This window comes from Nilaparvata lugens, chromosome 2 (genome assembly GCF_014356525.2).
Source record: "Nilaparvata lugens isolate BPH chromosome 2, ASM1435652v1, whole genome shotgun sequence".
Classification (NCBI taxonomy): domain Eukaryota; kingdom Metazoa; phylum Arthropoda; class Insecta; order Hemiptera; family Delphacidae; genus Nilaparvata; species Nilaparvata lugens.
The window spans coordinates 22,500,839-22,525,573 of NC_052505.1; the positions used below are offsets into that span (position 1 = coordinate 22,500,839).

Sequence of the window (24,735 nt, forward strand, 5' to 3'; positions counted from 1 at the left end):
ACTATCGCAGAGTAAACAGCTGGGAGTCATATGTTTCTTCGTTCTGTCTTCTGTATTTATTTTATTCTCTTGTCGCTGTCTGTATCTGTAATCAACATTTTGCTTCTGCTTTTGTTTTGATGAATGAGTTATTTGATACTTGTTTTTAACAATAAATCTGAGCATGTAGTCTTTAAATAATCAATTTTTATGATTTTATCGTTTAAATTTTAGTATAAAACTCTTTAAATCAACTGTTTTGATTGCTGCAGATCAATTTCTTCCGAAACATCACTCACACAAAAGTAAGTTAACTTTGCTGTTTTTGTTTTGCTTATAGATAAAAACCATAAAATTTATTTTTAGAAAGGCTTTATTGGAATCTATAGTGTCAAAATTTATTTTGATCCATTCCTCTATTAAAAAAAAGAAGAGATTTTTAATGTCATTTTCAACTTTAAATTCTTTATTATTGTATATTTTGAAATACTTCCTACATTTAAAAGCCTAAATATTTATGTAAAATAAAATCATTTATAGTTGCGTGATTTTCAATCGATCAACTTCAGTTTATAAATCTCTACAATTTGTTTACTCTGACTCCTTGAAAACAAAAGATTTATCCAACAATTTCTCGTAGGCGTCATTACAGTATAGTCATCTGTATATGGCAGTGTCCTTGCAAGCTTCTTTTCCAGGTAGAATTCTCACTTCCTTGAATTGAATTCACAAGAATTCTTTGTCTTCAAATTATTATTAACGTTAGGTTTTCATCTCAAGTTTTTATTTACCTTACATGTCCATTATAATATGAAATGATGTCAAAAACTTTAGGCTATAAATATGATGCAATTATTTTATCAGCTTTCAAATTTTATTTCCCTCTCAAGATTATGATTTTCAATTGTGACATAATACATTTACACATAAAGTACACAACATGATGATATTGTTTTCCAAAACTTATTAGTTTTCTGTACTTTATGAAACACTATTATCATTTTTACAATAGTATGCTACTTTCAAATTTATTTCCAAGTATAGGCGCGTTTTAAGGCACTGGGTCCCATCTTACCTTACCAATACTTGAAGGTACTCCATGTATGTTGAAGATGGGGTCAAAGTCCTGAAACGACGAGACTTCAAAAGCGTCCCAGCGTCCAGACTTGAAAAGTAATTTCAAGTACTATTGTGAAAGTGTAAGAAGTGATTCATGAAGATAGGAGATAGTGATTCATGAAGTGATAGTGATAGTGATTCATGAAGATTTGAGCTAGGCCTCTGATTGCGTACCTCATGAAATCCTCCTTAAAGAGCTTGTCAAGTATGGAATCGCTTTCGACCCTCACATCCCATTTGACTGGAAGGAAGTAGATCATATCCATAGCCTAAGAAGATTGATCATGGCGTGCCTCAAGGATCGGTGATGGGCCCCCTACTCGTCCTGGTCATGATCAACGATCTTGGACCAGTGCTGATGTTTGCGTATGTACGACATCTTCTCCAGAGGGCAGACGATTGAACAGGCTGGTTTGCGGGCTCAGCAGGTTTATTATAATTCCAAGCAGTGGTGAGAGAGATAGGCTCTGCTTAAATGAGGAGAAACCCCAGCATCTAGTCTGTGAACTTCGCAGCCTTGTCGACTCTGCTCTTAAATCGGAAGTAAAACTTCTGGGATTTGTTATTGACTCCAAGTTTGCATGGGCAGGCCATATCGATGGAGTTAGCACCAGGCTGGCGCGGGTGTTCTACTTGCTGCGTAGACTCAGAGCCCTCCTCAGCAGAAAGGATTTGGTGATGGTGTACTTCGCCCTTCTCCATTCCCATCTTCTGTATGGACTTCTGCTGTGGGGGCATGCGGTGAGAATGTTGCAAGAATGTGCTGATGCTTCAGAAGAAAGCACTTCGAGTGATCACCTCAGCAGGGCATCGTGAGCATTGTAGACCAATCATTGTTGAACTGGGCATCCTTAAGGTCTTCAACCAGTACATACTTTCTAGTCTGCTGCATGTCAAGGACACCGAAAACAGTCATATGCTGGCTGAGAACTGATCTTCATGCACATATCTCAAGGAGGAGTCTTGAAAATGACATACCATGCTGCGCAGAACCAACAAGAGAAAGGACTCCTTCCCTATCTTTGCACTGCGTCTATAGAACGTCCTGCCTGTTGATGTAAAGAACCTGCAGGGTATTGCTTTTAGAAATAGGGGTTGCTGTAGAAAAATCCATTCTACTCAGTGAATGAATATTTAAATATTTTGTTGCGCACAAGGACAGTATAGTTTGACGGCATCTCTCCAGTAAACTGGTCATGGATGTAGAAGGAGGAGTTAAGGAATTAAGTTATTAATTACTAATAGTTCAAGTTAGGATGAAAACATTAATACAGTTCTTCTTTGTAAAAGCTGATTCCTCATATTTCAGTAACATTTTTTGTCGTCGCTTGTCTATTGAAATCAGAAGCCTATATTAAAAATTTATTGCGGTCATGATGCTCAAAGATCTAATCTGTAGCTCACTTTAAATTCACCATCCTATTCTTTTACAGCACATTCAACATGGCAGATGATAAGCAAGAAAAATCTGGAAAAAAAGAGACCCCTCAAGGAGCAATGAATATCAATCCATCTCCACCGTGAGTTTACATCAGTCATTGTTATAATATTAATATCGTTGTAAATAAATCTGTATTACTTTTATGATTTCTTGGAAAAATCAATAAAGGTTTGTAATTTGTCATGTTGCCTCGAACCGGTAGTAGCAAAATTTATTTTCTTCAATATGAATTTGGATTCATGTTGTTATAAAAAATAAAATTCGAATCAAATTCATCACAATTATATATGTGACTAATCCTGAGAGATATTCTTTGTACATAACTACATTAATATTTTTTCCAGCCTTGCTTCTTTAGAAAAATACAGCACATTTCAATAGTTAATCGTCTTTATTTTATTATTCAGAATTATTTTTACAGTCAGAAAACATGTTGCAACATTGCTTTCAAACTACCAATTCGATTCAAAATAACATATCAATAATTATTACTGTTGCGTCTTTTTTATTTTTCCTCAACTAGCTATCTTTTTCTTTAAAAAGTGTTTTCTTATTGATTTTTTTTTATAATTGTACCGCAATGGCTGCAGATAATCGTTATACTTTATTTTATTGTGCAACTCTTGCCACTTTATTATAAAATGTATCTCTCTCTCCAATGGCGCTATAGCCCGAATCGGGATCTGGCCTCAACCAAACTTCGCCTCGATCCATCTCTATCTAACGCCGCTCTTTTCCATTCCCTTAATTGTAACATTTCATCAGCATCCTTCCGCACCCTATCCTCCCATCGCTCTCTTGGTCTCCCAACAGGTCGTCTTCCTCCAGGCTGACCTGCCCATCGGTGGCGCATCACTTTTATGTCGACCGATAGTTGGGGCTCTGCATAAAGCTCTCTCAATTCAGCATTCGTACGTAAGCGCCATTGTCCAACCTTGCAAACCTGTCCATAAATTCTTCTTAGGATTTTTCTTTCAAACACATCCAAGATACCTGCTGTTCTGGCTGTGATAGTCCGAGCTACACTACAGTAGCAAACCACCGTTCTTATTACTATTATACAGTTTTATTTTACATATCCGGTGTACATTTCTATTACTGAATGTGATTGGCTGCAAGGATACGTTTTTTAATTTCTTTTTGCTCCCCATTACAATATTGGTCACACAACTTCCCAAGTACGTGAAACTGTCAACTAGTTGGTAATTCTTCCCACCACATTCCAGAAATGGCTCAAGCCGATTCCTGTTTTGTTTTGTTTAGTTGAATACTTTAGTTTTGTTGATATTGATCTCCAGACCAACTTCACATGCGCTTTATAAAATGTCGTCTTGAAAGAATTTTTAACTAGCAGCGACTATATACAATTGCTGTCAGTATAAATTCTGAAATTGTTATTCTATTAATTGATGTGTTTTTCAAATGCAGAATAAAGTTTAATTTTGAAGAGTATTGTTGTTGTTGAGCAGTAGGCTGCCGGGAGTGACGGACGCCTCGCCGCCCCGCTTCCTGAGCTGGGAGGAGATCCAGACGGCGGCCAACGGACTGACCAAGATGCGGCTGGCCCACGAGGTGGCCGTCGACCAGCAGTTCCGGTTGCAGCGAGCCGCCCCGGCCGCCGACTCGATCGAGGCCCAAGTCAAGCAGACGCTGCACAACGCCTTCTGGGACCTGCTCAGGGAGTCCCTCGCCGCCGATCCTCCCAACTACGATCAGGCGCTTGTGCTGCTCGACGACATCAAACAAGTATATATTCAACTATATACTAGCAAAGAATGAAAGACAAAAATTGAAATATTATGGAAATCTACCACAACATTATGGAAAAGTACCACAGTATCGCACGCAACACATCTGTAACTACTGAAAAACGTTTCCAGCATGCATTTATAAGCTTTCAACTCACCAAACGTATAATTTTTTTTTTTTGTATAATTATGTTTTTAATTTTTAGACGTCTATAAATGCAGAAAATAATGACAGTTAAAATATTTGATTTGAGTAACTAGACTCAATCAGCTTGCTAGCTAGAGACAATGTAAACAATCATGCCTGTGTGAGAGTGGATCTTGGAGTAGCAAGACCAATTTCCAGTAGCCACACAACATCTTTGTCTTGAGGTGCAGTTCCGCAGAGGCGTGTCGAGACGCGCAGCTATAAGCAGGCAGCTCAAGGCGTGTCGTTACAGCCATCACGGCTAGAGCACATAACCTATAAATTCATTAAATTCTATGACTCATTGTATTTTTATGCTGTATGAACGTTATGGCGACAGATGAATTATAAGTGTTGACTACTATATTGCTTTTATGATTCATATCTAATGAAAAATCAAATCTAATGAGTTTATAGGTTATGTACTCTTAACTCTAGCCGTGAAGGCTCTGGCTAATGTGAATAAACTGTACTTATTACTGATCAGTAAATACTGGTTGAGTAAAGTAAATACTCGACAAGTTTAGTATTTACTGGAAATTAGGCGAATAACCTTTTACTTTTACTTATAAGCAAATATTTTTAGGGATCTTGTGTAGTGAACTTACAGTAAAAAGCATTTCTTCTACTTATTCTTCAGTAATTACTGAACTTTTCTACATTTTTCATGTTGAAACTTGTCAGTGTGGTGATGTCATCAGCCATATATTCCAGTTCTCATCTACGTCAGTGGCGTAGCAGGGCGATAATGATTAAAACTCCCCCTTAAGGCTTGCAAAATCATGTAAAACCTTGTGAGGTAAAATTTTTCGGGGGAGGACCCCTGGACTCTGCTATGCTTACGCTGCGTACCCTAAGGCCCGCCGCAAAGTAGACGGTTAATCGACGAAAAGCAACCCACGCCGTGGGATGTTTTGTAAACCATTGCTAGGCTTCTCTAGACATCTGTGTGATACATGCAATGAATAATCCACTTGTCAGCTGATTGATTATGAATAATTCTATAGCAATGGTTTACAAAACATCCCATGGCGAGGGTTGCTTTTCGTGGATTAACGTGGGTCTACTTTGAGGCGGGCCTTAGGGTACTGATGACGTGCGTGTGCACACAAATTGAGGTTTTAATTCTTTTAATCATTTTCTATTTTAATTTTATTTTTTTTCTCAAATCATGAAAATTGACATAGGAAATTAACAATATCTCAATTTAAGTTTTCATAGGATAATTTTATGGTATGGGGAAAAATTGAGGAGCACAATTTCAAACTTTATTACAGCAAATCAACAAGTACTGCCATTATAGCGTCTCTTTTTTATTTACCCTTTTGGTGAACTTCAGCATCATCATTTTCTGTAAAACTTTCATCAGAATATTCAATATCATCGATATCATCATTCAACTGTTTACCAATGTTGAACAATTACTACACAAGCAATTACAACTTTTGGTACTCTAGCCAATTTTATTCGAATCAGGTTTCCCAATATTGGAAACCGTTTCTTAGGTTGTCCGAATACTCTTCCTATAATAACTTGTTCTTTGACGTGTTGAGTATTTTATATTTGCTGTTCAACATTAATAGGCTTCCTGAATGGTGTAAGCATCCCGGTGCAATACCATAACCGCTATCTCCCCACAACGAGAATGCGCCGTTGAATTTAGATATCACCTGCAATGGTCTGTTGAATCTCCAAGTTCTACTATCGTGGGTACTGCCTGGCCACGAAGCATCCATATTGGTATTTTTTTCTCCTGCGTCGCAAGTCATTTGAATGTTCAAACTAGCATAACCCTTACGATTTATGTAACAATCTCCAAATTTAATTGGTTTTTCAATTTCTATGTGGGTACAATCGACTGCACCAATTACACGTGGCATCTTGAATCTTTTAATCCATTTTTGTTTCGCTGTATGTAGTTGGTCGTTAGTTTGTGGAAATGTGATCCAGTCAGACGATTTTTCGTTGATCTTGTCCAAGACAAATTTGAATGTTTTGCTCACTGTTGGTCTATGTATTCCGAAGTCTGCACCAACTCCAGGATTGAAACCCTGGATCGGATATGTAACGAAGAAAAATTTCCATTTTTTGTGATAATGCCTCTCCCCTTCTCTCATTGGATTCTGGTAGGAACGTTGTGCACAGGAAACCAACAGATTCTTTTTCAAATCGAAGAAGTTCTTTATACTGCGTCTCATTGATTATTTTTTAGCGACGTGAACATTCATGAAGGCTGCCATAACGATAAAAGTGATGAGTACTGTTGTTTAAGTCTGGTCCGGGACAGCCTCAAGAAAACGTCGGTATTTACTTATAGACTTCGGTAAATAGTAGAGTTTATTCACCTAGTTTCAATAATTACTCAGGAAATATCAGTACACTCGTGTATAACTAAAAAATACAATCGTGAATAGGCAGTAAATAATTGTCAAGTTCAGTAAATACTGAACTGTTGAAAGGAGTACTAAATACTGATGTTTTATTCACCTAATGTTCAGTATTTACTTGAAAAACAGCACGTAAAAGTAATTACTTATTTTTATTCCCATCACCCTCTAACCACGCGTCTCAAGACGCCTCTAAGGAATTGCACCTTTAGACTGAACTGAATGAGCAAAGTACGTGATTTAAAACTTGCTCACTAGAGCTTATCTAATAGTAGACTAAGTAACAGTAGAACGCTCTTCCACCTATTCTCAATGTTCTCAATATTTGCAGTTGCCTAAAAGTCTTCAGGGTAGTTGATAGCATATCGAATTAGATTTTCACTCAGAACCACTCTTTTTCAGAACCTTTGCGAATGCCTACTTGCCCACCACTCTAGGCTGAAAGAAGAAATTGAAGAAGTGCTTGATAAGGAACACATTCGACAACAAGTTCTTAGCAACACTCTCGATTTCAAGGTATCTATTATCTCAATCAATATTTCCTCAACTCAACAAAACTGAACTACTTGATTAAAGCAATTAGTAATGGATATATGAACAGATTAAAACCATCATTTGTTTACTCAATGTCTGTTTAGTTTTGTAGCTGTATTCAAATTTCTGTATTTCAAATATTTTTATTGATCAAAAAGTTTTGTTTGTTTGCAGTTTTATGCCGACTTTGTTGTTAACATGATAAGCAAGCTGTGTGCCCCAATAAGGGATGACAATGTCAAAGAACTGCGGCAGGAAACGGATGTTGTCAACCTGTTCAGGAAAATACTTGAGGTTTGTCAGCAAGAATATTTCTAATTAATGAGTTCAGAGTTCATTAATCTTACTACTTGCTCGCAGCAGTCCCTATAATTTTGTATTTAGATATATGTTTACTATAATCTATCACTGGGAAATTAATTATCAGAGTGATCCACTATTTCTATGTGGCCCTAAATCATAGATTGAAGTTTGATAATTGACAAAAGAATTCGGTTACTTAATTATAATTAATTTTATAGTACTTATTCATTTTTTGTATTTGGCCCTAAATCATAGACTGAAGTTTGATCATTTGTCAATAGAAATCGGCTACTAAGTAATAATTAAATAATGTTATAGTAGGCTATTTATTCATTTTTTAATAGAGGTTGAGCTCTAAAATCCAAAAAATCGAAATGAAATTATATGAAGTTTAAAGCTTGATTGTGAATTTTAACTAGAATGTTTTCTCTGTTCTACAGTTATTGGATTTGATGAAACTGGATATTGCAAACTTCACGCTGTCAGTGTTTAAAACTGACATCACGATGAAGAGTATACAGTATGAGAAGTCAGAGTTTAAAAAGTTTCTCAATTTGCAGAAAGGTATGTGAATAATTTGCTGATTGATGTGATTTATAGTTGTCTAGCTGACATAGTTGTTTTGAGTATTTCATTTATTGGATTCTTACCTAACGTTCATTATCAATGACTCAAATATCCTTAATGTACTAATTTAATTGATATTTTTGAAAACCATGTTTGTATAGCTCATTGAAGTTTCTGTACCGTATAAAATGTGTATTTCTTGACATTTTTCGTTTTGACAAAGTTATTGCAGATCTACTCTGTCATAACTTTCTAGTTATTTTTCCTTTCGATTCAGTATTTTACCCGTATCACGTTTCAGAAAATGGCGTTGACGGTTTGGAGTACACAAAGCAATGGTTGCTGCGCCATCACACAGAACCAACGCCGTCTTCCAATTGGTACAAAATTCTTGGCAAGTGCTACATAGACCTGCTCGACTGGCAGACTGATTTCTCAAATTATCCAGAGGTTGGTATTTTGTGTTTGGTTTCATATTTATCATATTTTAGTAAGCTATGTAACAAATTCAATAGGTTTATTACAATGTAGAGGTGTAAGGTATTTTTTGGCCAAAGAGCAATAGTTGCTGGTTGCTGGCTAGACAGTTTGAATCGCTTGTGTCCATTTCAGTGACGAAACGTATTGTACTAACGTTTGTATCTTATACATAATGTTAATATCAAATCAAATATTTTTTACTTTCACTAACAGTCCACATGTAAAGACACCAACGTCAACAAATTAAAAACATAGATCTTGGTCAATCATAATATTATAGATAAAATTTCTATAATTTATAAAAATTACATATAAATTATGAAAAATAGAAATTCCATTCAATCCTTTTATAATGTAAGTCAATTCAATTCAATTTATTTTTTCCTTCTGAATACAATTCAAAGCAGTTACATAGAATCTTGAGCAATAAAGTTTATACAATTCAAGAAACGATATAATATACTTACTAAAAACAAACAACAAAATATAGAACTATACTAAACAATAAAACTCTTGAGCTATCACAATTTTATTCTTGTATAAAATTCTTGTAAAGTTATGCTATTTTAATGAATGAAGTGCTGGTTTCTATTCTTGAATGAAGCACAATCTCTGGTTTCAAGTAATGGATGAAGAACTGGCTTCTATTCATTAATAAAGGTTTGTTTTAAATAAATGAATCAGATGTTGGATCAATTTGTCCTTGAGAATGAATTAATGTTGTTTTAAATAATAAATGAAGTGCTGGTTTCTACTCATGAATGAAGGTCTGGTTTCAATTGATGGATGGAGTGCTGGTTATTCATGAATAGCACAATTATTGTGGTTTCAATTAATGAATGAAGTACTGGTTTCTATTCATGAATGAAGGTATGATTAAAATAATTAATTAATGAGGTGTTAAATTCATTTGGCCTTATGAATAAATTGTTGGTTTCGAATAATGAATAGAGTAGCCTACTGATTTCTATTCATAAATGAAGATCTTGTTCCACTTAATGGATGAATGAAGTGCCGGTTACTATTCAATAATGAAGAACAATTCTGGTTTTAATTAATGAATGAAGAATTGGTTTCTGTTCAAGAATGGAGGTCTGGTTTGAATTGATGAATGAAGTGCTGGTTTCTATCTATGAATAAAGCATAATTCTGGTTTCAATAAAATTATTTAATGAAGAGCTTGTTGAATGAAGATCCAATTCTCTATTCCTGAATGAACTGTTGGTTTCATTCAGCCTTATGAATAATTTATTGGTTACAATTGATGAAACAATAATTATTATGAACCAATAACGGAATAAAATAATGAATGAATAATAAAACGATGAATGAACAATAATTGTCAACAATTAATAAACAATATGGTGAGGAATAAACAATAATTAAACAACTTTTATTTGATGGAACGATTATTTTCGTTCCAATTAAGGTATTTAATTAATGAATAAAGTGCTTGTCTGATTGCACAGACCGTGTTGATGGATCGGTCGCGGTTCACCGAGATTGGCGCCGACCTGCACAAGCTAGCTGTAGTGGCATCGGTGGTGCTTGTGGCGGCCGACTGCTCCCAGGGCGCCCTGCAGGTCGTTCCCGACGCCAAGCTCAACATCAAGGCGATGGCGCTCAACGCTGTCAAGGAGACGCCTCTCAGGTCAGTTTTCAATCACTCCATCAAACCTCTATGACGCCTCTGAGGTCAGTGACTGGTTAAGCATTACTCTTCAACTACATATTTTCTACAAGTGACCAATCACACGATCAAACCTCCATATTCAATTCAATGAGTTCTATTTGTTATTAGCGTCGTGCTCTATACAAACAGAGTTGTTCTATTTTAACAAGCATGAAAAAAGGAATGTAGCAGAATAAAAGTTGAAAAGTTTAGTATTGTCATAGTTGTATTCTTGCTGTTTGTAAAATGTGTATTTCTTGACATTTTTCGTTTTGACAAAGTTATTGCAGATCTACTCTGTCATAACTTTCAAGTTATTTTTCCTGTCGATTCAGTATTTTACCCGTATCACGTTTCAGAAAATGGCGTTGACGGTTTGGAGTACACAAAGCAATGGTTGCTACGCCACCACACAGAACCAACGCCGTCTTCCAATTGGTACAAAATTCTTGGCAAGTGCTACATAGACCTGCTCGACTGGCAGACTGATTTCTCAAATTATCCAGAGGTTGGTATTTTGTGTTTGGTTTCATATTTATCATATTTTAGTAAGCTATATAACAAATTCAATAGGTTTATTACAATGTAGAGGTGTAAGGTATTTTTTGGCCAAAGAGCAATAGTTGCTGGTTGCTGGCTAGACAGTTTGAATCGCTTGTGTCCATTTCAGTGACGAAACGTATTGTACTAACGTTTGTATCTTATACATAATGTTAATATCAAATCAAATATTTTTTACTTTCACTAACAGTCCACATGTAAATATACCAACGTCAACAAATTAAAAACATAGATCTTGGTCAATCATAATATTATAGATAAAATTTCTATAATTTATAAAAATTACATATAAATTATGAAAATAGAAATTCCATTCAATCCTTTTATAATGTAAGTCAATTCAATTCAATTTATTTTTTCCTTCTGAATACAATTCAAAGCAGTTACATAGAATCTTGAGCAATAAAGTTTATACAATTCAAGAAACGATATAATATACTTACTAAAAACAAACAACAAAATATAGAACTATACTAAACAATAAAACTCTTGAGCTATCACAATTTTATTCTTGTATAAAATTCTTGTAAAGTTATGCTATTTTAATGAATGAAGTGCTGGTTTCTATTCTTGAATGAAGCACAATCTCTGGTTTCAAGTAATGGATGAAGAACTGGCTTCTATTCATTAATAAAGGTTTGGTTTCAATAAATGAATCAGATGTTGGATCCATTTGTCCTTGAGAATGAATAAATGTTGTTTTAAATAATGAATGAAGTGCTGGTTTCTACTCATGAATGAAGGTCTGGTTTCAATTGATGGATGGAGTGCTGGTTTCTATTCATGAATAGCACAATTGTGGTTTCAATTAATGAATGAAGTACTGGTTTCTATTCATGAATGAAGGTATGATTTAAATAATTAATTAATGAGGTGTTAAATTCATTTGGCCTTATGAATAAATTGTTGGTTTCGAATAATGAATAGAGTAGCCTACTGATTTCTATTCATGAATGAAGATCTTGTTCCACTTAATGGATGAATGAAGTGCCGGTTACTATTCAATAATGAAGAACAATTCTGGTTTTAATTAATGAATGAAGAATTGGTTTCTGTTCAAGAATGGAGGTCTGGTTTGAATTGATGAATGAAGTGCTGGTTTCTATCTATGAATAAAGCATAATTCTGGTTTCAATAAAATTATTTAATGAAGAGCTTGTTGAATGAAGATCCAATTCTCTATTCCTGAATGAACTGTTGGTTTCATTCAGCCTTATGAATAATTTATTGGTTACAATTGATGAAACAATAATTATTATGAACCAATAACGGAATAAAATAATGAATGAATAATAAAAACGATGAATGAACAATAATTGTCAACAATTAATAAACAATAATGGTGAGGAATAAACAATAATTAAACAACTTTTATTTGATGGAACGATTATTTTCGTTCCAATTAAGGTATTTAATTAATGAATAAAGTGCTTGTCTGATTGCACAGACCGTGTTGATGGATCGGTCGCGGTTCACCGAGATTGGCGCCGACCTGCACAAGCTAGCTGTAGTGGCATCGGTGGTGCTTGTGGCGGCCGACTGCTCCCAGGGCGCCCTGCAGGTCGTTCCCGACGCCAAGCTCAACATCAAGGCGATGGCGCTCAACGCTGTCAAGGAGACGCCTCTCAGGTCAGTTTTCAATCACTCCATCAAACCTCTATGACGCCTCTGAGGTCAGTGACTGGTTAAGCATTACTCTTCAACTACATATTTTCTACAAGTGACCAATCACACGATCAAACCTCCATATTCAATTCAATGAGTTCTATTTGTTATTAGCGTCGTGCTCTATACAAACAGAGTTGTTCTATTTTAACAAGCATGAAAAAAGGAATGTAGCAGAATAAAAGTTGAAAAGTTTAGTATTGTCATAGTTGTATTCTTGCTGTTTGTAAAATCACAGTGGATTCTTAATAATAGAGTATCTAATTAATAGAGTCGATTTATTAAAAGATTAATCAACTAATTATAATTAAAACAAAGCAAATAACAGTAGACATAATAGATAGAAAACTTGAAACAAATTATCACCAGCCTCCAACCTCCATATTCGTTTGGCAACAATTTAGGGGTTTGAGTTGTTCGTGTAATAAACACCTATCCTACTGTACTAAAAAATTGTTGAATGTAATATTCCCATCACCAAAGATTCAGCTACACTTCACTGTCTTCACTAAGTGCATTCTGTCGAAAGTGGATTGGGAATGTTTATTGAATTTAAGATTAGATATTCAATAGTAATAGTATTAATATTAATTTATAGTAATTTCTTAGGTCAAAAACATCACAATATTGAAAAGAAAATCCAGGCACTAGCTTAGAACCTCTTCCTAAATTTAGTAGTTCATTAAATTGTCCAAAGAAGGTTATGTTCTTCTTTTTCTACCTTTCAGGGTTTAGGTATCTTTGCCTGTTCCGAACCTCATATTCGTCCATCTTTTTCTTGGAAGCCTTCGGTCTCTCTGGCCTTCTGGGTTGTAGTTTAGCGCACCAATTTTGGTAACCTCACTTTTCCTTCATTTTATTCACATGCTCGAACCAGTTCGATCAACTTTGAGATATCTTTTTGTTTATAGAGAGGACGTTATGTTGTTTTCTTATCTCAGAATTTCTCAAACGATCTTCGAAGGTTATGTTCATAATATACACAATTTTCACTTCTCACAAGACTAATTAACTGATATAGACTTCACAGTTTTTATTTTTTATTTCAATAGTAATATAGTTTCTAATACATTATGGTAGCCTATTTGATGGATTAATTTTATCACAGGTTTTATCTATAAGTATTCATCTGCTACCTGGAATAGTCTTTGTAAATAAATAATATTATATTTCTTCTAGTTTCAAACTTCTCAGTTCACTTTCTGTGTTATTGTAAAGGTGATGACATTGATTGATATTGTCAAAACCACTCATTGGAGCATTTTATATGCATATATTCTCATTTGCGTTAGCAATCACTACTTTCATATAAAATATAAACGTTTCCACATTCTTGTTTTTCCAGTGAGTTGGAGTCATGTCTGACGGCATTAGCAGAGAAAGTGGTGATAGAAACTACAGAAGCAATGAAAAAGACAACTGTTGAGCCGTTAAACGGAGATAAGCAGAGTATTTTGTATCACACCATACTGCAAGTGAAAGATCCCACTCAACGTATACGGCAGCTAGTATGTAAGTAATCAGCATCAACTCCATCTCAATAAATAAATGTTATTTCACTTGATGCATAAACTCTACTGTCCACCACAAGCTTGAACTTCGTAAAAATGATTATTTGCACATATGTTCACAACACTGTATAATAATAATAATAATAATAATATCTCTGATTACCAATGAATTGCAACCAGAGGAGTTTATTGACAAAACATATACATAATTATTTTATTATACATACAAAAGTTGCTAATACTGAACTTAGTCCTAATTATGATACCCCACTATAATAATATGTGTCAAGGTAACAAGATGAATTTAAACTGTTTAATCTACATTTTTCTCCTCTAAATTTTGTTGCTGCCTATTGATTCATCAAGACTCACGTGTATATGTGGGTATAGGAATTTAATCTGTGTGGGCTCGGAGGTGTTTTATAAGTGGCATCAGGCATCATGATTTTATAGTCTATATATTTCTTGTATTGACGGTATTGTTGGTCCTCCCCCAATTATAAAAATTAATAATTTTGTATCATCGAATCAATAAATTAATTAGGAATATTGCTATAGGTTGAGTTGTGGTTTGTTGCAGACAACAGGATGCGGGAATTCATCGAATCTGTGATAGCGATGGACTCTACCAGGTCCAACCAGATCCCTGGCGGCCTCTCGTGGATGCACAGTGAACTAATGGCGCTGTCAGCGCGAATCGTACTGCTAGTCAAGCACAACCGCGATGTCTTCTGGGAGTTCTATTGTCAGATTTTCGCAGAGCAGGATGCTGCACTCGGCAGCAGTCAGACTCAGTCTCAGTCAGCCGCAGACAAAGTGGAACACACTTGAACGACAAACTGTGACTGGATTCTGAACAAAACATTTGAACGACCAAGTGGAGCAGCTTGAATCAAAGCTCAATTGATTACCAAATCACAATGAAATTGTGATTTTGAGCACGAGTCGTTTGTAATCATTCAATTGATAGAACTTCAAATAAACAATCAATTGAATCACAGAGCTACAATCGAATTGTAACAGTTGAAACTTTTGACAACAATCATAAATTGTAGATAACAACAATAACCATTTGATGGACCAGTTTTAAAACCTGATCCAATCAGGAAATCATTGAATGTAATTATTACTTTCTAATTTATAGTCTAGAATTCTAAATCTAACTAAGTTTAAATTCTCAAACTTAACCACTTCTTAACATATGTTTATGAACAGTATCTCCTCAATATATTAAGGGTTTTATTTGTAAGCCAACCTTAGTAACGTTGCTAGATAAGCGTGATTTGGTTCATTGATCCTCAAAGCGTGCTTGGCTGAAAAAGAAGTTTTTAAACCCATTCATAATTACAGTCCCAATACCCATTAGATATTTTGACCTAGATCTAATCAGTCACACAAAGACAAAGTCCACAAATGCCTTGTTAGAACTACCAAACTATGTATAATAAAGACTTACAAAACACATATTTTCTTGGATCATAGCCTATAACTTTTTTGACAGATGTAATTATTAATACTCTCAAAAGAATTTGCCAGTTTTACATTTCACATATACCTTGTTGAAACTACTGAACTTAGTGAATTACAGATTCTATCAAATCAACCCTTCATTTTTTCCAACAATTATTAAATTTTGATGGATGTCTTGTTTTGGTCTTCATGTCATATTTGGCACAAATATTAAACTTCTTTTTATATCATGATAACTTTATTATCTTTACTTAATATTATTTTCAATATGAAAATAATAGTTCTTTTATCATAAGTAGCAAAAATATTTGACAAAATTATTATTTCTGGAACAAATACTTGGATAATTGCATGGGTTCAGAGCTGATGCATGGTAACTTAATGAGAAAATAATTTCAAATTTTTATCAATTATCATAAAATCATGTGAAACCCCTGCTATCACATTCAAAAGTTTGTAAAATTTATTGATATCAGTGTACCATATTGCTGTTAAACCATATATTAGACATTTATTTCTATTAAAGTAAAGCTCTAACGGCAATATCATTAGGGGAATTTTACAATAGATTTTTATTATTTTCTAGAGCCTTTTTGGTATCAAATGTTTTGCATGTTGTAACAAATATTCTAATTAAATGTTTTTCAGAAGATGAGAATAAAATTATCTATGAATTGAAATAAAAGTCCTGTCCAGACGATCTGCTGCCATCATTCAAGAAGATACAAAGCGTTAGTGATTCCTCAGTGGATAAGAATTTCACATTGGGCAATTGCAGATGAGAAACAAAATCTGGGAAGTCATAGGAATGAGTTGTGACTTGTCTGTTCTGCTGACACTGAATGCTACCAGCAAGTGCACGCTCATGTTTCCATATGACTCTTTCCAGATTTTGTTACTATCTGCACCCCTGGTCATATGTGCATCCATCCAATTCAATCAAAGGCTTCCATCCATACAATCCTTACATCCATACATCCAATACAATCAAAGGCTTGGACTGGAAACGTGGTGGAGTGGCAAAGGCAGCTTTTCAAGCTTGATTGATTCTCTCATCCCTCTAGAGCACTAGGGGTATGTAAAGATTAGGACTTACAACACATAATGAATGTATAAACAATTATCAAATTGAAGAGAATCTATAAGATTATAATCAGCATGGATTTTTTCATCAATAAAAAGGTATACAGTTAAAAAGGGACAAAGGCTCGGATATCTCATAAGCTATATGATATAAGAAACTATAGTAAATACATGGCGACGACAATGGAAATACAGTGTTCAACAAAGTTGAAAAGAGAGGTTACAGGTGGCAACAGGTTAAGGATGAGCTATGTTGAGAAGACTGAGGAAGATGGAGAGGCATTGTTCATACCCAGACCTGGCACTAGCTGGAACAGGACACGGATTTGTATGTATGTATGTACGAATATGTATAGTATACTATATTATAAAACAGTAAATATGGGGAAAGTTGTCAAATGGATGTTGTAGGAAATTTTATGAGCTTTAATTTTGTACTGAATAGTCATGTTATTGCATAAGAAGCATAGTTTATGAGACATAGGTCCATGAAAAAAACAAATTGTACCTTCATACCACCTGCACCTCTTTATAGTCCAGGCGCTGGCTTACATTGAGCATACATGAGAGAGGCAGAGAATTTGACTTCGGATTATTGTTAGGGGGTCTTTAGTGTATATGAAACTCGATGTCGTCACGTCCCAGGGTGGTCGACAGCTTGGGGGGGAGGGGGGGTAAGTTGTAAAAAACGCGCGTTTATAAAATCGCCTGTCCTGCAGTTACTATTCATAGTACAGCTTTTAATTTTTTCTCAATATTATGTACACATAACTGGCTTTCAATGTGGTCCCATACTTTTTTGCGATAAACCGCATAGTTTTTCCGTAAAAAAATAAAATATCTCGAAAAATGTATTTTTTTATTATGGACTTTTTGTTATTTCTCGAATATTCAAGTAATTAGCCGACTTAGAGGAAAAGGCTCCAAATTTAACGCTGTAGCCCGTTTCTTGCTGAATCCAATGATATATATAGTTTGGGGGTTACGATCATAGATGCGGTGGTGGGAGGGGGATAAGTAGCACTGTTACGCTGCGGCGCGGTCCTCCCCATGATTAATGTGCGTAATGGCCTGTCTATCTCATTGCTCCTACTAGTCTATGCATTCAAATTATGTATTTCAGGAACGCTATCTTATGTATTTTCGGTCGCTGAACACGATTTTTCAACTCTCAAGCCTTAATAATTGATAATTCTCATCATAATATACTAATTATGGTCAAAATTACAAACTTCATCTCATTCTGCAAGGAAACTAAGAAATGACTGTTTGAAATAAACGAAACTTGGGTTTCAAGAAATATATTAGGATAGAATAAAGTTAATATTTATATATGTTTATGTTCTATTGTTCTTATTTCAAATTAATTTATTGTGATGCGCTGCAGGCTAAATTATATTATTAATTGCACACTGGCCACACTTACTAGATATAGTGGTCAGTTAGTTTCCAAGAAATATTTGTGGAATTTCTTAGTTCTTCATGGTGGAAATGGAATTCATCATTCATTCTTTATCATAATGATTATGTTTAGTATGAAAATGTTAATCTTTCGTGAATCTTCAGTTTATCGTGGACTTTTGAGAAATTATATCCAATATAATAATAGATATGTGTCAAATCAAAATGAAATGAAAATTTAAATATTCATTCATATTATTTCTAACAGTATTATTATAATAATATTTCACTAACTTTTGATTGATTCATCCATTATGGTATTCCCGTTCAGACTGTTTTGAAATGGTAACAAGTTATTCAGTATCAAAATTTGGGATTCGAATAGTTTTGGGCCATGCCTGCTATTCTTTCCTAAACATATTTATATGATTTGTAATTTGATCCACAAATGAATGAATGAATGTATGTATTCCTGCACGTAGCTAACGTATGGATAATTCCTTTATAGATTCTTGCATGTCACATTAATAAATCTCTGCCACAGATTTAGAAATCAAGTCTCGATGGTTTGGAGAGCATATTATTGGAGTGATTCTTTTACTCTGCTGCTTCTAATATGTTCACTACCTTTGTTTGATTTTAGACCATAGACATAAAAAGCTATGTCCACCTGTATCACTCCATCTTTATTGAGAATTCTCATAACTCTTCTTATCACAAAGTTTCCATAATCTTGCAGCGTATTGAAGTTTTGAAAAGTGAAGTAGGAGTTGAATTCAGGAGAGCCATGTCATCATTATGCGAATTTGTCAACGATATTTAGGGATTTAGTTAAATCCACAACTAGTTTCACTTACAATTTCATAGGCCAAGTGAGATTAAGAGTTTTTTTCAAATATCCATCAGATGTTGACAGAGATTGCGGTTATTGTAGAAATGCATGCTGCACTAAAACTTCAATGCTGAATTATCTTTAAACAGCTACCTAGTAAAAATACAGAGATCAGATCTTTTTGTTCTAGAATCAACTAAGACTAGGATTTTTGTTTGATTGCATCGTGGAGAATGAAAGAACTTTGTTTCTTTTTATAGGTGAGAATACACTTTTACAATTTGCCACAACTATGTTCAGATAAAAATCGTTGGAGACCGAATAACTATTTCTTTCTATACGTTCAAAAGAGAATCACACACTTCTTCACTTGCTTCCAGACCATTGATAACATTATGCAGATTCTGTTGTCCATCAGAGTCTTGAAGAAAAATGTTATGTTCTCTTGAGAAGATTATGCTTCTGGAAATCATTCTCATCTCTCATTATTCTTGTTTTACTTCATTATATGACTTTCTTCACAGTCTCCAGTGATATCCATAATGATGTCAACATACTTGAACAGAATATCTTTGATGGAAGATTTATTAATGTAGTAGCAGCCACTTTAGGAAAGCCTTTGAAGAACTAGCTATTCCAATCACTCAGTTTTGGATGATCTAATGAGGGTTTGCTCTAAAGCATGATCGGTTGTCACATTTATTAAATTTTCAAGGTTTCATTTGACAGAGAGTCAATGTATTGACTGTATAGAGTTAATGTTTTCTTATTGGAAATTATTTTTCACTTCTATGGGTATTTTTTATATTTTCTAGATATGACACAGACTTTATAACATAGTTTGTGTGATTGAATTAAAAAATTATGGGATCTTTTCTCGAACAGTTTCTATGTGCAACACCAGAGTCCATCCTTATGAGCATGAATACAATTTAAGATAATTTAAACTATGTTACAATAATCAGTCATAAATATTTCAAGTAGTCATTGAATTTGATTCTAAAAAAACTCTACAAATAGCTCCTGACTTCTTTCAAATATACTTTGACAATCTCTCATATTTGAACCGTTCATGAGTCCTTGTAGTTGTTTCATTGAATTGATTGCTTGCTCTCACACCTTAATTATACTGATCTCCCCTCAATAGATTTCCAACAGTATTCTCTCCAAATATTTCAAATTCAACAAAGATATCTCTCATTCCACTTTCATTCAAGTACCACCCCAAGACAATCAGTCAAACTCAGTCAGATGAGTAGATATAAGTTACAGAAATCAGTTAATAAAGCTGCGTTTACACGTAACAAAATGTTAATAACTTAATCTTTATAGATTCTATTAGATTGAACGGAACTTGGCAAACACATATGTCTATCATATGTATGATAAGTTATGTTCAATCTAATAGAATCTATAAAGATTAAGTTATATTAACATCTCCTTAATAACTTTGGTGTAAACTGAGCTTTAGAGTTGTATCTCCTTTGTAATCAAATATTTAGTCATATAACATGGGAGTAATTGGCATTATTTGTGTTTCAACTGTCAATTTATATTAAGAAAATATTTTACTCCTGTTACACGGTGCTCTATATGGGGTAGCCTATATTAAAATTAGTAGCCTATTAGTAGTAATTCCTCAGTACAGCTGATGATGCGTTGATTAACTACGTGAAACCATGTTTCTGTTTTAAAGTTTTTAATAAATTTTTAGTGAAATTTGACAATATCTTTGTTTTCTTATTAGCCTATATTATTTGTTTAACTTACTCCATTACTTGACTTTCGCAATTCCAAAGTGATCATTGAACTAAATCGAATAATTATCCACCTCTTAATGGAATATCAGTTTTTTATCGATTGAGAAACACATATAGGATTCCTAACAGGATGGTTTATCATTACAATGTAATCATAAATAATGATAATGAGATGAAGTTTGTAATTTTGACCATAATTAGTATATTATGATGAGAATTATCAATTATTAAGGCTTGAGAGTTGAAAAATCGTGTTCAGCGACCGAAAATACATAAGATAGCGTTCCTGAAATACATAATTTGAATGCATAGACTAGTAGGAGCAATGAGATAGACAGGCCATTACGCACATTAATCATGGGGAGGACCGCGCCGCAGCGTAACAGTGCTACTTATCCCCCTCCCACCGCCGCATCTATGATCGTAACCCCCAAACTATATATATCATTGGATTCAGCAAGAAACGGGCTACAACGTTTATTTGGAGCCTTTTCCTCTAAGTCGGCTAATTACTTGAATATTCGAGAAATAACAAAAAGTCCATAATAAAAAAATACATTTTTCGAGATATTTTATTTTTTTACGGAAAAACTATGCGGTTTATCGCAAAAAAGTATAGGACCACATTGAAAGCCAGTTATGTTTACATAATATTGAGAAAAAATTTAAAGCTGTACTATGAATAGTAACTGCAGGACAGGCGATTTTATAAACGCGCGTTTTTTACAACTTACCCCCCTCCCCCCCAAGCTGTCGACCACCCTGGGACGTGACGACATCGAGTTTCATATACACTAAAGACCCCCTAACAATAATCCGAAGTCAAATTCTCTGCCTCTCAGTTTAATTCAATTCAGTTTATTTCCAAAAACATAATACACGAATAAGAAATACAATACACAACATATTTTGGAATCCCCCTACTAGACTATCCATCTGTGTGTAGGGGGGGAGTTCCACTTTATACATAATAAGCTTAATCTGCTCATAGAAGTAAATAATAGAGAATACACTTATATTATGGATGTATTATTAATATTCTGATTATAAAATAGATAATATATGTGCTGATGTATATTTAAGAATGAGTATGTAGGAATATGTATGTAGGAATAAGTATACTTAATACCTTGATTGATAAAAGAATAAATAAAGAAGAAATAACAATATTTTTTTGAAGACCGCATACATCTCTCATGTATGCTCAATGTAAGCCAGCGCCTGGACTATTAGCACAGTAGGTAAGAGTGAGAACAATCTGAGTGGGTTAAACGGTGTACACACGTACGTTTGCCTCGGGTGAGCATACGTCTATGGGCTTGCATTCGCACGTGTGGACACTGTTCGCTGAGGCATGTGGGCGAACCGGAACCCTGTCGGTATTTTGGCGTGCTCAAAGGCGCCTCGGGCGAGCATTGAATGTACGTGTGGACGCGTTTTTGCCATACGGGTGAGGCAAAACGTAAACATTGAAGGCGTCATAACCTAATTCCAATGAATTAGGTTAATGAATGACAAATCAAATTGTGATCCAATAACTAATTGTAAATTGTAGGATTTTTGTGATTTTGTAGGATATGTGGATTATCAAATATTCAAATAGAAATATGCATGGAGTATATAATTTTTATCATGATTAACAAACTTAGAACTGCATAATTTAAGTGAAAATAGCTTCTCTACAGGGTTCCTACAAAAAAGTATAGCTCACATATTATCTTACTGTGGCTATCAAATCATGTTGTGTTTGTTTTATGTTATCAATCAGAGTTGGTAATTGAAATTGTAATCTTCAATATGATATTATATGTTTTAGATAGCTGGGCTATCCATGGAGAGATTTATTCAAACTTTGAACTAGTACTCCTTAAAGGTAAATCTTGAAGCTGATTTCTTGGAGAATCTTGTTTTGTCATGTGTATGAGCAGAGTTAGTTTTAAATGGGCAGCAATTCAGTATTTGATTCAATTTGTGGCTAATTTCGTTAAAGGAGACTGTTAATTTTGTAGGACAGTGTTAAGTACTTTGATTAGTTCATCAAAACTTCTGGAATTATTGTAGAAATTTCCTTTTTTGAGATTCAGAATAGATATTGGAGACCAACAAATGAATCGCCTAATGCCAAGAATCTCAAAGTTAGGGCCAATCGTTCTTGTGAAGTTATTGCTTCCCTCATGATGGTATCATTTGTTTGGATAACTAGTTGAATTAGTTTCAGTATATAAACAAAATAATGTTTTGACATCCTAATAAAGTTTGAATTGACAATCTCATATCTTATGTCATGTAGCAATTTATTTCCTTACTTAAACCTACAATCGTTTAACCCACCAACATCGTTTGTTGAGTTTTATTTTCGATTTTATTATACAAGTCATATAAATAAATGATACAGCTGCATTTTGTAATAATATTATCTTCAATGATGGAATGACGCCATTGTTGTCATGTTGTGGAAAATTTACACCTATCATGTCTTCGTGTCGTCTGCAAATCAGATAGCTTTTTGAATGCCGAGGCATACGTGGAACGCGTCCACAAGGACGTACAGTGAATGCCGAGGCAGGTGTGCATACGGTTGTTCGCGCGAATCTGTACGGACGTGTGTACAAGGCTTAAGAGTTTTGACATATTTACTACCCTAAACAGAGCTACTGGTTCAAAAATTGTCTTCTAAACTTTTCCCTCCATAAAGATAACCCTTTGTCGAGACCCTCCACAAAGTTAAAAGTGATTTTCTTTTTCTGTGGACCTACTCAAATGGGAAGCATTACTGGGTCAACGACAAACTAATTCTGCTCAGGAATGTGAACCGATTTGTTGCGAGGTGCAAGAATGGAAATCCCACCCAGTTGGCGCTGTACGCAAACGACAGACTGGAACTATTCAGTTATGTGACCCGACCAAATCTTATAATGTCGTTATAATGGCAGTGGATAAAGATAGAAGAATAGCGATGCCGATTCTCTGCATTAATTAATTATATTTCTACACTGTCAAAAACATAATTGGCCTTCGTTGTGGACCTAGAAAAGAATAGTACCATTGGCTTTGTCGAATGATAGAAAAGGATAGCAAAACCAAAGTTGATAAAATACTGTCATTATAACGTGGACCTAACTATAGCTCAATTTGTCATCAGTCGATCAGTGTCGGCAGGAGCTCCTAAATACCTACACAAAGTAGGAGAACATTACCAGAGACAAGAATAATATAGGAGACATACCATGCAATGGTAATTTCTGGTTGCAAATTTTGCTAGCGAGATCTGTCGGAGCCTTATGTAAATTGAATTATTACTCAGGCTAGTTGCTCATTATAGCTAGTATAATAGCTCATTATAGCTACTTAGCTAGTTGCTAATTATTACTCAAGCCTTGTACACACGTCCGTACAGTGGCGTTTGTAGCGGAAAAGTTGTGTACTTGGGAAATAGCAACTGGTTTTTAAGCGTTGTGAGGTTGGTCAGGGTTTTTGTGTCTGAGTAGGGAGAGAGTGAGAAAACTTTATGCTTTCTCAGCACTACCACTGAGAATGAATTGTTGTTTTATTGCTCGCTCATATTTCATTTCTGCCGGCACCAATCATTTTTTTCAAAACACAGACCAGAGTCTGTGCTCCGAGTAAACCAGCAGTGTTTCAGTGTGTGTGCGTTATTCTATTTCGTACTGATTGAAAGATTGGAGATTATTTAACTTCTGTCACTGTCCGTTGTATACCTCTTTTCTATTCTTGATAAGTAAACGTGTTTATAATATTTAATTACGAACAAATTAAGTTAACATTGCTATTTGGAAAAAATATCAAATTGATAACCTATTGCCATCACGTTTCATTTTCTATTCTCTTTGAGTTCTAAGGTGCTAGTAATGAGAATTATTATTCAATTTAAAATAATATTAATTATTGAAAAAAACTATTGATAACCTTCTATTGCTATGAGTAATAAGATGCTAGTAATTAGAATTATTCAATCCAATATTAATTATTGTAGAGGCTCACTCAACAAAATTGACAACATTTTTTCTTTGTAAA

The 24,735-nt window shown here is 34.4% G+C and overlaps 1 protein-coding gene across 2 annotated transcripts; it reads left to right on the plus strand.

The window, feature by feature from the left end:
- The first annotated feature begins 57 nt into the window (after nucleotides 1-57).
- Nucleotides 58-16,287, plus strand: LOC111046082 (T-complex protein 11-like protein 1). 2 transcript variants are annotated; one of them, XM_039420809.1, is made up of 10 exons: nucleotides 58-284; nucleotides 2,532-2,618; nucleotides 4,009-4,285; nucleotides 7,264-7,377; nucleotides 7,570-7,689; nucleotides 8,139-8,262; nucleotides 10,777-10,925; nucleotides 12,426-12,607; nucleotides 13,989-14,155; nucleotides 14,735-16,287. In XM_039420809.1, the coding sequence occupies exons 2-10, from the start codon at nucleotides 2,542-2,544 to the stop codon at nucleotides 14,983-14,985; spliced, it is 1,461 nt and encodes a 486-aa protein (XP_039276743.1). In that variant the 5' UTR covers nucleotides 58-284; nucleotides 2,532-2,541; the 3' UTR covers nucleotides 14,986-16,287. The 2 variants fall into 2 exon arrangements, with proteins under 2 accessions (XP_039276743.1, XP_022187265.2); XM_022331573.2 differs by lacking the exons at nucleotides 10,777-10,925; nucleotides 12,426-12,607 and adding exons at nucleotides 8,567-8,715; nucleotides 10,215-10,396 and having other exon boundaries at nucleotides 59-284.
- Nucleotides 16,288-24,735: the final 8,448 nt, after the last annotated feature.